This window comes from Struthio camelus, chromosome 14, assembly GCF_040807025.1.
Source record: "Struthio camelus isolate bStrCam1 chromosome 14, bStrCam1.hap1, whole genome shotgun sequence".
Classification (NCBI taxonomy): Eukaryota; Metazoa; Chordata; class Aves; order Struthioniformes; family Struthionidae; genus Struthio; species Struthio camelus.
This window is the reverse complement of record NC_090955.1, coordinates 12,726,686-12,743,182: the sequence shown is the minus strand read 5'-3', so window position 1 is coordinate 12,743,182 and position 16,497 is coordinate 12,726,686. Positions and strand designations below refer to the sequence as shown.

At 48.9% G+C, this 16,497-nt stretch overlaps 1 protein-coding gene across 6 annotated transcripts in view; it reads left to right on the top strand.

Moving 5' to 3' along the window:
- PRICKLE2 (prickle planar cell polarity protein 2) overlaps window positions 1-16,497 on the top strand; it is a 122,408-nt gene that overhangs the window by 44,856 nt on the left and 61,055 nt on the right. Inside the window, exon 3 of one of the 6 annotated variants that reach the window (XM_068907280.1) lies at window positions 5,307-5,471. The exons of 4 other annotated variants lie outside the window; for them this stretch is intronic. In XM_068907280.1, the coding sequence (XP_068763381.1) occupies window positions 5,440-5,471 (32 nt within the window). In that variant the 5' untranslated portion in view covers window positions 5,307-5,439. Of the gene's footprint in view, window positions 1-5,306; window positions 5,472-10,792; window positions 11,264-16,497 lie in introns of those variants that run through there. One more of the 6 variants, XM_009678657.2, reaches the window with a different exon arrangement.

Below are 16,497 nucleotides of genomic sequence, written 5' to 3'. Positions count from 1 at the left end.
TTGTCTGCGGATGCAAGGATTGGCAGCTTTCATCTGCTGGGGCTCAGGGCGCGAGATCAATGGTTACAGTTCTCAATCAAGGTGCGCTTTCATTCCACATCTCAGCTCCAGACAGGGAAATATCGCTGGCTTAGCGCTGCAGGGATGTGCGTGTGTGCCGCGTGAACACCTTCAGCGTGTGCTTGCGTGCCTGAGCCAGGTTTCCACGCGTGGTTCGGGACAGAAGGCAGACGAAAGGCTGTTTTAGGTCACCTTCACCCTCTCCTGACCTTCCACTGCTCCAGCTCTGAACTTGTATCTCCTGGAGAGATGAAAGCACCAGGAGGCAGCTTGGAAACCAAACATCTTGAGATCGTTGAGGCATCAGGAACAGCACGGTCCAGCCCTTTAGTTGGGGCTGAATCACCCTGTACCACTCAAGGGAACCTCTGTTTATGTTAGAGTCTCTGTGAGCAGGAGACCTGTGTGCATGCACACACACTCACCACCCCTGCGCAGCACTTACCAAATTGGTTTGCAGCAGTGCAGCCATACTGCCGGTTGTGTGCATTTCCCGGAGCCGCCGGCATGCCGCGTGTGGCCGCAGGAGCTGCAGCCTGCTCACTTCAGTGGATAAAGTCATAGGCAGGGCTGAGGCACTCTAACGTTTCATATTTGCTGCGTGGTAGTGAGTAAGCAGGCTTTCTTGATGTGATTTCCACTCTTTGTGCTTTATCCCTTTGGGATTTCAGTGCATGCAAGCCTCAGCCAGATTGAGCAGGTTTCTTAGGAGAAAGACAGAGCGGTGCTGCACCCCGTGCGCCCATCCCCGTCAGCAGCTGCGTCTGGGCGTCTCTCTCGCCGCCCGTCGGGGCTCCCCAGCGAGGCTGACTCACGCGGAGTCGCGACATTTCCAGTGCTGACATCCCACTCCTGCACTAGCAACCTGCAGCGCTAGAAATCTTATAAACCTGAAAGAGTGGTATCTTTTTCTGGTGGCATCTTTCAGACATGCCCGCTTCCAGCTGGGAGGACACTCGTGGGTTAATTCTAAGCGTCTTTCTACAGTTTCAGCCAAAGGAGAGCAGTATCTGGCAGTATTCTGTTTTTAATATCAGTTGGCCAGTACAAGGAAAGCGGTGTCAGAAAAATCATCTTTCAGTGACAAGGTGATTAATTTCTTTTTAAGGGTAAAAAGGGTTGGGCTTTTTCTTCCTTTTTTTGTCATTACTTAAAGATGGTCTGACATTAAAGAACCTGTGATTAATTGCACCAAAAGGAATATAATAGACACCTTTTCTTGGCACCATATGTATTTTGTGTGATTTTTGTGGTTATCTAGTTGGCCCAATGCAGAAAAAGTCTCTCTGAGACTGCTGTAAAGGATGTTAGCTTCCTTTTCCTTATAATAGATTGATCTTTGATACCCACTTTTCTCTGTGAGTTGTTTTATTCCCAAAAGTGATACAGGCCTTCTTCTGTTTTTACATATATTGCGTTTAAGTAGTTCACTGTATTTTGGAGCCTGTATGGGAACATTTATTGAAGACTTAGCGGTTGCCTTATTTTTAAGATTATACGATGGGAGAAATTATATATTGTTTTAATCCCTGAATGCATCTATGCTGTTGGTTTCAGATAAACTAGTATTTTTCTAACAGGCTGGGATATAGTACCTTTTTCTTCCTCTCTTTATCCTCTAGAGTGTGAATATTTTTCCATCTGTGGTTTCCACTAAAATGAATTTTCAATCTCTGAAATTTCTGCCTGAGTCCTACCAATATTTGCTTAAGAGTAATCAGAGTATTACCCAAATCTCTGTTCAAAGCAACAGTGACCTTACCAGCAGTAAGCAATAATTGGATTATTTTCAGAGATGTAGGAAGATTCACTGTAATAACAAAAGAAGAAATACCAAATGGTAACACCACTTGTCTGCAGCACTGTAAGCCGCAGCACTTTCCATAGCACAGTTTAATAGCTTAGCATATTATGAATACTGAATAAGAAGGGCAGAGACTTGGAGAATATACGTTGCCGTGCGGTTGCGGATGATGTGCGTTTTTCTGTGTTTCTGTGTTGATTCCTGTTATTGAAATGCATTCGTTGGGAAACGATGCTGTGTATAAAATGCCAGCGGGTTTGGAGCCAGCAGGTGCTGGCCGAGTCTGCAGCACAGGTTGCAGCGTGTGGATGCCGTCAGGCTGCCTTGCAGCTTGCTCCAAGAAATCAGGTTTTCCGCTTTCTCAGCAGCCTGAAGTCACCTAGGGAGCCACGACCCTAACAAAAACCCACGCAGCATCCTGCGCCCCAAGCCCCATACCCGGCTCAGAGCGCTCCTGTGGTAGGACCCCGACCCACCTCACGCAGGAGGGCAAGCAAACACGGGGCCCCGGATATCTCGGCATGGTGGAGCTGTTGAACATCACAGGGTTTGGTATGGTCCAGGGTGTGACCGGGACACTTTTGGAGCCAGGATTCACCCATCCCTTGAGCTTCCCGCTATTCAGTTGCCGTTGGGTGCCACCAGCCCACCTTGCCTGTGCTTTGAAAAAAATGGTTTTTTGCTGCATCTCTAAGCAGTGTGGCTGGGGTTGTGAGTCAAGCAGCCTCCGGTAGCAAAGCCTAAGGAATGGGCAGTCGTGGGTTGTGGTCGGCATGCAGGAAGGGCGCTGCAAAGCAGAGAGGTTTCTCATGGGGAAGCTGAGTTGCTGGGAAGACAAATTGGATTCCATTTGGAAGAGCAAATCCGTAACAGGCCACTGTCGCGCAAGCCTGATTGCCTCTCTCCGTGCTTTTAATTGTAATGAATTATATGGCTCTGCACAATGGGGTTCCCAGCCTCTTGGCTGAAACTTGTGTAAATCATGTAAGTGTTTACACAAAAGCCAAGTAAATGTTAAGCTTCCTACAGATTTCAATATACATGGCCCCTTGTTTGTGTTCAGTTTTAGTGAAGGGCAGAAGAAAAGCAGAGCGTATGTCTGTCCCTGTGTGGGGGGTGTATGTGTGTGCACATGTGTGAAGTGCACGTGTTAAAAGATGTAAAGAGTATGAATCTTTATTTTCTTTGGAAGCAGTGTTGCAGGGAGCTGTCAAGTTCCTCAACAAAAGAATTCTGCATGATTTCGTTTTCATTAAGAGATGCTCTGGGGCACGTGTGAATTTTGCATGTTGACCAGCAAAAGGGAGACTTCTGCCACCTAGGCTCTCGCTGCTCTTTGAAGTCTTCCCATGCGCGCACATGATGCTTCTAATTACTGCAGATGAGTCTACTGCCCAACAGCCTGCTGTATAATTCAAACCAGTGCTGCTCTCCAGATGGGATCCCTCCCCGGGCAAACCTTGGCGGTGTCTGCCGCCGCTCCGGTGACAATGAGCCCCGCATCGCGCACACGGTGTGGGGAGGACTTTAGTGCTGACCTCCGACAGCTGCTGGTCGTGCAGCAGAGGGCCTGTAGCCTGGCCGTGCCCAAACATGCTGGAGAGGTGACCCTGGCTCTCACGTAGGGTCTGACCACGCAGCGTGCCAAGTCTCCTGACTTTCCACTGACCTGAGATGAGCTGAAATTTGGACTCCTGCTTAGCAGACAGGCCCCTGGGGTCCTTCTGAAAGTGCACGGGGCATCCGTAGGGCACTGCTCGGAGCTGGGTTTGCTTTGAAACGACAAAACAAAGCAAGACTATAGAATTTGCATTAAGACAATTCCCTGGGCTTTGGGAAGCTGGGAGAGTTGTATACCTGCGTAATTTTATTTTTAGAAAGCACATTAAGGAGCATAAAGACCTCATTAACATGCCAATTACAACTCTTACTGTTTAAGAATAGTTAATTATTTTATTTCTCTGTGCATAGCCATTTGCAGTGGATAGTTGTAACTGGGTAAAGGCAAGAAAGGAAGGGAGCTTGTGTGACTGGAAACCTTAATAGCTGTGAAGAAGAAAGGCAGGTGCTTGTTTTGAGGCATCTCTGTACAGTGCCTGGTGTTGTGCTCCAGATATTCCAGTAACCTCCTGCATTTTGGAGGCCTTTCCCCCAAAGCGCAGGCTAGCGGCATGCTGGGAGCCCCAATTTTACCTGCTTTCAGGCCTTTCTGCGGAAAGATAAGGAGACTGCATTTAAAGGCAACCCAGGCTCCCATACGATCAGACAGCTCCAGAAGCTGAGGATTGAGGAGCAATAAGGGAAGTGCCCCAGAAATCGCACTGCTGTCAGCAGTGGGAACACTATTCACAGTGATTCCCCAGAGATTTCTTTCTTGGCTATGTATCGGGAGTATTTTAAGTCCTTTTACCACTCCTATGCAAGAAAGAATGTGTAAAAACAGGTAAATGAGAGAGAAAAGGAGGAAAAGAAAGGATTTATGTTTCTCTGGCAGTGGTTTTCTGAGGAGCCTTGATTATTCAGCAGCAGTGGAAAAACTGCAGAAGATGTAAATAATCTTTGGGATTATGCTAAAGCCAAGCTTCAGTCATTTTGCTGGAAAAAAACCTGAAGGCTGTCCGTTTAATAAAGATCAACCAGAATTTCTCTAGGGCTTATTATATTTTCATGAAAAGGATCAGTTGTCTTCAAGAGAAATGGTAATTCTGGTATCTACAAATATCCTTTGGAAAGAGTGTGTTTCAGGTTGGTATATTTGACTGTGTTTTTTCTTCCTATTTTCTTTTTATGATAATATCTTACATTCACATCCACAGTTATATAGGAAAAATGATCAAAAGCAAAGAGTGGTTTATCGGGAAATGGCAAACCACAGCTGTGTGCTGCGGTGTAGACTACATTGAGATAAAAACACTACATGATTTTTAGCTTTCACTGTGTTTATGTTTGGTGCCAGAGGTACTCAAGCAATTTTGCTAAGTGTGTATACAGTGCAGTCAGGGTTTCCAAAAAGTTTGCAGTATCTTTTGAAATCTATACGGGATCTGACTTATGCCGCTGGGCTTAATTTTAGACTGTAGCATTTATCATTCAAGGAGGAAAAAGGGGTCTGTTATGTTGTGCACTCTATTTAACCAAGTGCAGCAAAAAAGTATCACAAGCGTCGTTCATCTATGTGAGCCAATTTTTGTTTCCATTTTAGTTATATAAAAATCTTGTGCTGGTAAAAGGGACTTCTTTTTTGTACAGATCTGATGTCACCAAGATTACTGCTTCTGGCAGGTACAGGCTGGTTTGTGTGGGCAGTCCCCATATGGATTTATGTTTTATGGGGTTTTAATGTTGAGAACTGTGTGTTTAGTCATTGAAAGAAATCTGGGAGCCAGGGATTTGGGGACGCTTGGAAGAAGGGAAAGTGCTCAGAGTCTCCATTGCCTTGCAGCTTCTGAAAGGCAAGAAAGACACGCTGCGGGAGCCACGGGCCATTCGCGGCTTCCGGCGAGTGACGAGGTTTCGGGGGCTTGCTTAGAAAAACGCGCATGTCCCTAGGCAACTTCTAGCCTTCCCACGTGTTCATGCAAGCGCCCTGTCCACGCTGTCTTCAGAGGTGAGAGACTCTCTTCCCTTTTTTTTGTGAACCTGGGTGTCACTGAAAAGGTTGCTGGTACTGGACCGCTCAGTCTGTGGGTGTGAGAAACATCTTCATGCTCCTTACCTGGGCCTCGGTGGCCTGCATGGAGCGCATGGTGATACACCACTGAGAGCATCTACTAGCAATTGTGCCTGCAAAGTGGCCACCTAGATGCTTCACTGTTCGGTGGCCTGAATTGGGATACTTGTGAGGATAAATCTGGGGCAGGCAGGTGTGAAAACCCAAGTGCCGAGTGTGATGTTCATAAAAATGCCTGGCTTTGTACTGGACAGCCCTTTGTGTTGTGGGATGTTTGGATTTAATGGTGTGTGAGGCTCGTTGAGGTGGGATTATAGTGCTGGGAATGATCCAGTAATCATCAGTAATGATCCAGGAATTCCAGTAATCACCCCAAATAGCCTCTCTTACATTTCCTTTCCAGCAGCCCTTACTTCAAGTAACAGTTTCTGTCACTCTGGGTTCAGCCACAGGCGGAGAAATGGCTGAGGAGGCAATAAGTGAAGTGCCCTAAGCTCAAGGGTAGGAGTGGTTATATTTTTCATAATTTGATGCATTAAAAATGTGATCTTCCAGCACTGTAGCTGTCTCATATATATCTGTGTATTCGTACAGCAGTATCTTCTTCCCCAGGTTTGCACAAGCATGGCGTGATGCCTCGTGAGCTGTTCTGGCAGTACCGAAAAAAGGGGCTGGGAGGGGGCGGGGAGGGGATGTGATGCCAAGTGGAACAGCTCTGTCTTACCCGCCTCGAAGAGAAATCATTCGAACGCTGAAGGAGACAAGCTCCGTCGCGCAGATTAATGTGCAGTGTTTGAAAGCAGCCAAGAACGTTTTATACACACACACGCGTCGCGGCTGGAAGGAGGCGCGCCGTTCATCTCTGCAGAAGCCGTTCCTTTCCCTAAGAGGGCATTAAAAAAACAAAACAAAAAAGTAAAGTACAAAGGTCTCCGGGAGCACTCGGCCGCTCAAGCGGTTTAATTGGCTGGACGTAGTGCTTTACAGGCGGGATTAATATGGATATTTCTTAATAACGCGTCACCTTGTCAGGAATTTGGGGATCAGGGTGGTGTTTGTGACAAAAGTTCTGGCCTGGCCTTCTGGTTTTTATTACTGCGCTAGCTCCCGTCCCTGCGGGGTAAGTTGGTTTCTTCTTCTCTTCCCGTGCAACTAGTGAGGAAAGCGGACGGAAAAGGGAAAGGGTAGTTTTCGAGTGAAAGGCTCTTTTAAGACGCGTGATTCGCAGGTGGAGTGAGTTGGGGAGCCCTGGGGGCTCCCTGGGTTGAGGCGGGCCGGGTTTCGGGGCGGGCGAAGCGGCGGCCGCCTGTCGGAGCCGAGCGAGGGCTCGGAGCGGCTTGTGGGCGCCGCGTGAACGTCAACGCGGCCGGCGCCAACTCGAGCAAATCCCAGCCAGAGAACAAGTAAAGAAGTGAGCGAGCAGAGCTCGAGATGGCTTCAGAGGAGCTGAGGTCTTAGGCTCCCACTTGTACAAGTATTGTACAGCTGGCCTCGCCGCCTTTTATCCGCAGGAGGCTCTGCCGAATGGCGCGGGGGGACGTTTCTCTCCCCTCTCCTCCCGCCGCGGTCGCCTCCACGCGTTCACCATCAGCGTCTTGCCCACCCCGGAGGAGCAGCGACTCCTCCGCCTGGAGGCGGCGCGGGGCAGAGCGGGGCCGCGAGCGGGCGGGCGGGCGGGCGGCTGAGGACGGTCGCCGCCAGGAATTGGCTCCCGCAATCGTTCTCTCTTACGTGTAGATAATTTTGATGGAGCTGCACTCCCGAACCCCGCTGTCGTCGGAGCGGTGCGCCCTGACCCGCTAATCATAGCGGGAATTAACGGGAATTACAGCCGTTGGAGGCGCCGGTCTCTGAAGAGCTGATGCCGGGAGCAGCACGGGAGGGGGACTGAAGGCTCGAGCAGCGTGTGTTGTCCTTAGAGCTGCAGATAAAGAGGCAGCGAGTCAATTCCTGGGGGAGAAAAGGGGGTGGTTGTGCGGGAGATAAACTCGAGGACTATAAACACAAGATTAAGAGCCTAATGCACGTGCGCTGTCATTGCATCCCCTCGGTAATTGTGAGGCTTTTAACGTAACGGGGGAGCCTCACGATTTGCAGCCTTCGTGGTGGCTGTAGCCAGAAGAAGGCCCGGGCGAGATGATCCCGGGGTGCTGCTTTGTCCCTCTCGAAGGGCTGCGCTTGCTCCTGTGGTGTAAATTGGTTTATTGCCATGGACTTGAAGTGAACTGAAATCAAAGGATCCCTGCTGGTGCTTTACACCACCTGAGGTTCTCGCTGTCTCCAGATGCTGCCAAACAGCTATTAGATACTTCACAAAGCATTTCCAGTTAATCTTTTCAGGAGAAGTTTCCTTGAAAATGCCATGTGTGCATGTAGCCTGTAGAGGTTTAAAAAAAAAAAAAAAAGGCCCTTATCTTATCAGTACAGAAGACCCATAAAATCCTTAAATATGCTTTTTGTTGGTGCTTCTAAAAGGAAGGGTTGATTAGCTGGTTTTAAATATCAAAAATGTAGTGCAGGCATGCCGGAGTATGCGTATGTAAGAGCTCAAGAGCAGTCAGAGAGACAGCTCAAAGAGACTGTCTTTAGAGCAAGTTCATTAAAAATAATGCAGCAAGTTGCATGTAAATGCTGTTGTAATTTGGGCATTCAGAGTGCTTTTGGAGGTTGGTATTTGGAGCGAAGGACGGTAATTAGTGCCATTAATAAGGAGCATGTTCCTGGGGAGAGGAGAATGATAATGGCAGAATGAGTCATTTCTTCTTTAACAGCAAATGGAAAATAAATAGCATTTGATCAGTTCCACGTGTGTACTTCAGGATATTTTGAAGTATATTTACTAGTTTTCAGACTAATCCAGTATGGGAGAGTGGCAAGGTTTTCTGCAATGTTAGCAAACAATTTATGCACTAGTAAACAGGATAAAATAGGAGATTATTCATCACGGAATAAATTCTGTGCTTAGGATCTCATTATCTCGGGGATGTAATTTTTCTGTCTCGATGTCCCAGGACACCACCTTGGTTTACAAGTCGGTGGACAGCACAGGTGATGATGTCATCAAGTTGGAGCAGAAGATCAGTTTTCTGCTGTGTATGCATGTGTATATATGTATGTGTATATATACTACTGTATCTGAAAGGTGCCACTGTGTCCGTCGAAAGACTTGGATCAGGATCTGCTCTGCTAGGTTCTCTGAGCAGCCCCCATTAGCTGTGGGCATCACCACCAGCCAAAAAGCAGCTTTTTGGTCACGTCCACTCCCTCCCGAGCGCGAAAGTGGAAGAAGTCCCGCTTCTAGAGACAGGGTAACTTTTTACCACCTTTGCAGAGTATTGCGGAAAGCGTCAGGCACTTTTGCTGTGACCGTACTGTTGTCTCCAGTAGGTGCAAGGAGTACCTGAAGCTCATGCTCTGGTACTTCACTGGAGCGCCAGCACCACGCTCTATATTTAGTAATAAAACTGCAGTCACCCCCAGATCTTATCAGAGCAGGGTTGCTACCCATATTGCAAACCCAGGACTCCTGTCCAGCTGAAACAGCAGCGATACTATGGGCAGTGCAAATGCTTTCCCTGCAAAGCGGGTCAGGATCAGAAACATTCAGTTTTTACTTCAGGCCTTTGTAAAGACTGTTGCTATGTGGACGCAAATGCTTCCTCCAGGTCTCCCAAGGGTTTGCAAACCAGTTAAAGGGGAGTGAAAGCCCCAGATGCAAAATACACCTCTGGGGAAGGGGAAACACCACTCATGTGTGACGAATTTCTTGCTAGGAGCTTAAATGGGTGATTCAAGGATTGAACAGGCCAAGAGACAAAGTACATGTTGGTACCCTGAGCTCTTGGTACCTCTGGCTCAGGTGAGACTCGTGCCTGGCAGCACGTGGGTGGCTGCAGCTCTGGGTTTGTTATATGGGAATGCAGGAAGACTCTGTTTTCCGTCCTATGTCTAATGTACCGCTCACCTACTTAGCAATCTGGGGAAAATAAGGAAAGCTCAGACTTAAGGTACAAGGGAGGGTGGGGAAAACCTATTTTGGGTAGTCTGTCAGTCACAGCTTGACACTAATTGGTTGCAATAAGTAATCATTCTCCTTGCAAATTAGACTTCAGTTTCCTCTGCAGTGTGCATATATGCTGTGTGGGCCTACATCTCCATGTGTTCCTTAATGAGGCTCTCAGGTAGCGTACCTGGTTTGTAAGCTGCTTTGTAAGTGGGGCTTTCAGCCGCACGCCTCAGCCCTCTCCAAGAGTTTACCCACACCTCCTCTGGCTTCCCTCCTGAACGGGATGGTTCTTGTATCGACACTGCAAAGTTCAAAAGAAATTCTTTTTTTATGCATGTGTGTTTTGATTATTTCTATGTTTACAGCTTGCAAGGGGCATTTTTTTAAATGCAGAAGGCCTTACTGAACTTAAAATGGGAATACCCCTTGGAAATGTTTCCTCTGACTTAGCAGAAGGCCTGCTCGCTTCTCTGCGAATGGACCTCGCTGAATGCTGACCTTTGCCAAGCCAAGAGGAGCATGCTTGCCTCTGGATCCTGCAGGCTTTGCACGGCTACACCTGGAGCGCATACTACTCTCTCAAGCCCCTCTCATTAGGAGGTAGCTGTAGGCATGCACTCAAACTTTACCCAGACTCTGGCCCACCTTCTGGAGCTACTCCAGGCTTGCACATCTGCAGCTGATGGTGCAGAAACCTGAAATCGCGTGAGCAGCTTTTATCCCCGGCCATCCATTGTCTGCGAACGCACGGAGGGGTTCGAGGTCGCTGACTGCAGTAGGAAGCTGCGCGTGGTGCAGCTCTGCGGTTTGGGAGCTGCTGCCAACAGCCCCCAACTTTAGCCGGAGCGTCAGAAGCTCGCGCCGCGGTCAAGCATCTAGATTTGTGTCCAGCAAAAAGAGCCGTGTCTCTGCAGTTAATGTCTATCCCAGGATGCAAAAAAGGAAAACCATATGTGTACGCTATTCAGGCTGCTACTTGCCAGCAGCGCTTTATGATGCAATAGTTGACTTTGTGAAATTTGGTGTAACTCTCAGGATTATGTGCTAACCATTTCTATAAACCTGCTCCGTGTGAGAGGCAGTCGTGCCCCAGATGTGTCTGCGGTACAGTTAGGTGTTGTCAAAACGATTGTTTTTATTGGCATTGTGATATTCACCTCATTGGCTTTTGATCAGGTGATACACAGCGAGAGGCTGGGCGGCTGGATGCGCTGGTTAAGGTTGTGGTCCCGTCAAAGTGGAGAAGAAACCCTTTTGGGAGGAAAGAGGTGAAGCAAACTGAGCGTGGGTTTTTTATTGCTTCTCTCTACATGATTTATAGATTGGCAAAGGTAACTTTGCTTTCATCCCGTTAGTCAAAACTGTAAGGGATGTTGGCTCCGCCGAGAGCTAAATTTGGGTAAAGGGCCAGGATTGGATTAGGGCTTGCGTTTTTTCACCAATAAGCTAAAACTCCGGTGGGCGTCGCTCCGCGAGCTGGGGAAGCAGCCGGGGAGCTTTAACTCCCCCAATGACCTAAGCGACTTCCCCGCGCCCTAGCAGCCTCCCGCCGGCGCCCGGCGCGGCAGGATGCGCCCACCTCGCCGGGCCCCCGCCAGCCCCTCGCCCCGCCGCCAGCGCCGCGCTCTCCGCTCCCTTCCTCTCCCTCTTTCTCTCCTCCCCGTCTCCTTCCCCGGTGCGCGGTGGTCTTTCTGCGCGTGAAGTAAACGCCTGTTTAGCCCTGGTAAGTAACAGCGCCTAATTTATAGCACGCGAAAGCCTAAGCTGCTTTAACGCTGCGCAAATATTTGCGTTGGGGAGTAATTTTCTCTTCCGCTCTCGTTTCTGTCTGCTTTTGCAAACTCTGGGGTTTTTTTTTTTTTTTTTGCTACCAGGCGGAGTCCCGCGGTAACTAGCTGCCGCTCACCCAGGCTTTTCCTCTTAGCTGCTGCTGCTGGGCGCCGGGGAGATCCTTGATTTACTGCTGTAGCACCGTGATGGTGTCTCGGGCTTGAGTATCGCCCTGTTAATGTTTGAACCTGCAGACGCTGTAAAATTTTTACGTGGCGCAAACGTGCTTTTGCAGCGCTTGCCTTGCCAGCTTCTGAGCCGCTCCAGCCTTTTTCTTTTCTTTTCTTTTTTAACTCTCTGTAAGACTGCGAAGTGCAAAACTGTGGGAGTCTGAAGCTTATCTTTAGCTCTTGGTTTCAAAACGCACTGCATGTCTTCTCAGCTGTTGCAAGGATTTGTGTGGAATGACAGAATGCAAATTTTGAACCTTTGACAGCTGTGTTTATAGGATGAAGAGTTATTTTAAACTTTAGGATGTTGGGTTTTTTTTTTTTTTCCTTTTCTAAGTTGTAAATGCTGGAGAAAAAAAAAATCCTGTTTCTTTAAGGCAAAACAAAGCTTTCCTGTAAGCCTAACAGAGACATAATCAAATGTGTCATTATGTATGTATAATGTATTATGAGTACATAACCAAATTTGCTGAATTCAATTGCTTTTGGAATTAAGCAAATAGGAAGGTGCGTTTTACAGCTCTGCTGCTTCGTGAAAAATGACGTATTCAGCTGGAAAAAAAAAGGATCCTTGCATAGGAGGAGGCAAGCTCGCGGGTAGCCTGCAGCAGGCTGGGGCTGTGTAAAGTTACTTCAGCTGCGGGCCGCTCTCGGTGCGTTCGGCGTCCTCCTCTGTTTGCGTTTGTTTCGGCAGCGCCGATTGTCTGTGCGCTTTCAGATTCCTCCTCTCATCAAGCAGATGTTCCTGTCTGTGCAACTGGCGGAGCGATTAGCGGGCCGGAGAGCGCGCGGCCAGAGCGAACGCCCGCTTGGGAGGGACCGACTAAACGAGTCGGTGGCCGGGACGCGAGAACGTAGCGCGCGCGCGCTGGGCTTGGAGGCGTCAAGCGCGCTCGAGCAGCGCAAACCGGCGCGTTTCTACTTCCGTGCGCCGTGTTCGGGACTAAAAGCCGGAAGGATCAGCCCGCAGCGTCGCTGCGCAGCCGTGTCGCCAGCACGGCACAAAACCCCCTCCCGGGAGGAGCTGGCCGAGTCGAGCGCCAAAAGATGCCCGAAGAGAGATGCCTACGGCCCAGCGCGCGTGACTTCGTTCCTGTGAGGAGGAAGAGGCCGGTTTCCCCCCGCCGCATCCCAGAGCGGAGGGCTGCTCTCCTGGCTGCAGAAAGCGTGACTCGTTTACTGGGCGTGTTCGTGGTGGAGGCTGGGAGATGATTACACGTCCTGTCTGCAGGAAATTACCAGGAGATTGGAGCGATCTCCCGAGTCAGCCTCAGGTGGTGCGCAGCTCTGGGTGCGGCGCAAGCAAGCAGGCTTACGTGGAAGCCTCCTGGCAGACCGGGCCTCCCCGAGGTGTTTAAAGCTTTGGTTGCGCGAGCATGTTTTTGTCCCGTTACCATTTAAATAATGGCAGTAACGTGCTGATTTCCCTAATGATCTTGATTGAGTTATGGGTTATTTCCTTAATGAGCTACTTGATCTACTTACACCTTCATTGAGTGTTTTTTTTTTTTTTTCCCCTGGGCGGGGGGGGGAGAAAGTGCCTCCCCCACCTTTTAAAACATCTTTTTCTCTCCCAAAAGCAGAGAAATCATCCTATTCAGCTATGTAAACCCGAATGAGCAGGCTTCCGGCGCGCAAGGGTTTTGGGAGGGGGCGTTTATGGCGTTGGCGGGCGGCAGGGAATACGGCGGCGCTGCCCGCTGCTCCCGCGGAGCCTGAGCGAAATGGCATCTCTTCGTTAGCGCCGTGGCCTCGCCTCGACGAACGCGCGGCGCTCTCAGCGACAGCCCGCGAAGGTAGCGAGCGGGAGTCCCCCGGGGAAAGGGGGTGGTTTGCTGCGACCTCTCCTGCAAGGTCCTTTCTGCTTAGGTCCCTTTGGGGGGTTTTAAATAGGCAGGGAGGCGCAGCTGATGCATGCTGACCTATAAATCTACCCAGCCGTTTCAGACTCGCTGTGTTAAAAATGCCAGTGTTTTCTGATGTGACAGTGAAAGATGGGCAGTGGTGTTTCTAGGAGACAGGCTCTCCTGGCGACAGTGAGTTTTAAACACACCAAGATATAGAAATCCATGCGTTCAGCACGTCAGCCTTCTGTAGACAAACACCTGTGCAGAAGCGGTCCTCCTGAATACAGTTTCCCTGTATTAATGGCACTGGGGGCGAGGTGACATCTGACGCCCAAGGAAAACCCTTGAAAACCAGTTGAAATAGTCAGCTTGGCCCGGTCCTCGCTGAGGGACGTCGTCCTGGGGAGGACTTTAGGGGAATCAGGTGCAGGTCGTCTCTGGCACGCAGGAAGGACTTGCATTTGCCCGCTCTCCTCTGCCCAGGACGCAAGGCAGACCCAGCTGCGGGATGTGCAGGAGGCGGGGAAGCTGAAGCCTCACTGCTTCTCCCCCATGCAAAGGCACGGTTCTGTAGATGTGTTGTGATCTCCAGTCGCCTTAATGTCTCCTGTGCATTAGCCCAAGCACGGCACTGCGTTGACCAACCGCTCTTTGCACAGCCCCGCAAGTGCAGCCTCACCCGTTGGTACCAGTTCTTCACCAGTATTGCCCGTTCACCACAGTTTGTTGCCCTCTCATTGAGCAGAGAGAGTTGAGTTTTTCGCTTTGGACCCCCTGTGATACGTGTGGCAGCAGCCTATTCTTCAGACGAGCCTATTTTCTTCAAGCTTTTCTAACGTTTATTACTCTTAATGATGTTCCCCTTGTTAGCCTTGTCTTCACACCCTGCTTGATGCAGGACTGGCTGAAACATGTATTGTGTAATGAGGCCGATTCCATATATGAAGTGAAGAGACATAAGCTGGGACTCCCCCAGCTAAAACAGAACTCAGTGCTTGCCCTCTGGATAAATGTTAGGGTCTCTGCCAAAAAATTATGTGTTTAGGAGGAATTGTCAAGAGTTGTAATATACACAAGCTTCATTTTTTTGCGTCTTTTTTATTCTTAGTAGTTTTGCTGTGAATTTGAACTATACCACTTTTCTCTCTTCCATAGCAAACTTTCCCACAACCCACGTGATTCCTTGGTACATGATTGAAACCCAAAAGGTCGCCCCACGTTAGTGCTGCTGCCGAGCAGTGGGAAATGGCGTGAACAGGTCTCCAGCACTGGAGCTTTCTCCAGCTGGGACGTGCTTGGATGGAACTGTTTGAAACGCCGTGTATTGGATTTGGCAGTTCACGTGAACTGGCTTCACTCTTTATCCAGCGCTGCCAACCTTGCGCCGCTATTTGCTACCTTCGGATGCTCAGTGTTACTCTTTTGCCTCCTGGAATTGGGTAATCCCAGAAGAATCACAGTTCCTGCTGGTTTATAAATAGCTTCTCACCTGATGGTTGATGGGAAGTACTCAAATCTGTGAATTCTAAAAACCCAGAAGGCAGAAGACAGTATTCTTGGGAGGAGGAGGCCGAGAGAGGGGACTGTATGTCTGGCGGGGCTTGTGCAAGCGCCTGGCGCTCCAGGAGCAGCAGCGGCAGAGCGGTATTGCCGGCACCTCAGGGCGAGAGTGGGGTGATCCGTGTTCCCTTCCCAGGTCTGTTGTGGATTGCTTGTGTACCATCGGACAAACCACTGAAATTTTTCCAAGTTTCAGATCCTCACTGAGGGACCAGGACAAGTAGCCCAGCTCCCGTCCAGGCTGTTTCAAGTGTACGTCTCAGGGCAGAGCCAGCCCCGGGGATAGAACCAGGCACCATCCATGTCCGGATGGTACGTACCGTAGGCCCCTGTCGCGACCAAGACCTCCAAATACAATCGCAAAGGACAAGTGACAAAAAAATGCAGATAAATAAACACAATCAAGAAGAAAGCTTATTACTGGCTTGTGCTCTCTGCCTTTTTCTGCATATCCTAGGAGGTAGCTGAGATGAAATAATTGCTCTGACATGGTTAGTTTTCTCTTTAGATTCCCTGTGTTTAGATTTTGCCTTTTTGGTGTTGGTTTATGCTCTGATGTTTCCCGCAGTTCAGTTGTATGCGTGCAGATCTGGCTCTTGATATTTTGTGCAAAGATAAAAATGAAAGAAAGGTTGGCCTTGGCAGGGAGGTGGCTATTTAATCACAGCAAGGCTCCCAGGAAAATGTGCATTAAATATTTATGGGGCTGTATTCATTAACATTTTCACTGTGTGGGCACTGGGCAATGCAGGAAAGCTGTCCAGAGAATTCAAATCTCTGTTACATAGCAATAGACCTGGAAAGAGCTTCAGCAAAGGGAAGTCATGAACGCTTGCTTTGTTATCCTGATGTATGCTGTGTAACTAGAGTTGGATTTGCAATAGTAGGCAGTATTTCAGTAGTTTCACTTACAGCTCTGAAAACGCTCACAATAAATATTTTAGGTCTGATTTTTCTGACTGACATTAATTCATCTCCATTTCTGTGTGAGTGCAGGTGGCTGACACCAAACATCCTGATTCACAGGCAGGCAATTAGAGAGATAAGCCTAAGTGACTTCATGTGTCTCCTTTTTAGATTGCTCAACTTTGAGTTGCTTTAAAGGGATCGGATTAGCAGAGATTGAGTTCTCAGGGCTGCCGGAAATCAGCTGCTGCTTGGGGGTCTGTGTCCAACATGCGCTGTAAGTACCAGGTTATGGAGCGAATTATCCAGGGGTGTGAAATGATACCGGGAAGATTAGAACTGATGATAAAATGGTATTAGTGTTTGCTTCATTAAGGAAGTGCGGCATGTAAGGTATCAAATTACTCTAGTGCTATAAAGTATTTCTTATATTTAGTAAACAAAGCTGCTGTTTGAAATATGTTTGTCTGCTATTGCATCCTCCGTTACAGTGTCATGGCAAAGGACACCGGGCTTCCCACAGCAGTGAGGGAAAGGCTTGAAGCAGTAGCAACCTGATGCATTAAATATTCCTTTGGGATAAAAGGGGGTCTCGTGGTAGTGTTTAGGCTACCTCCTTATAGGTGACAGTAGTCTGAGCCCGA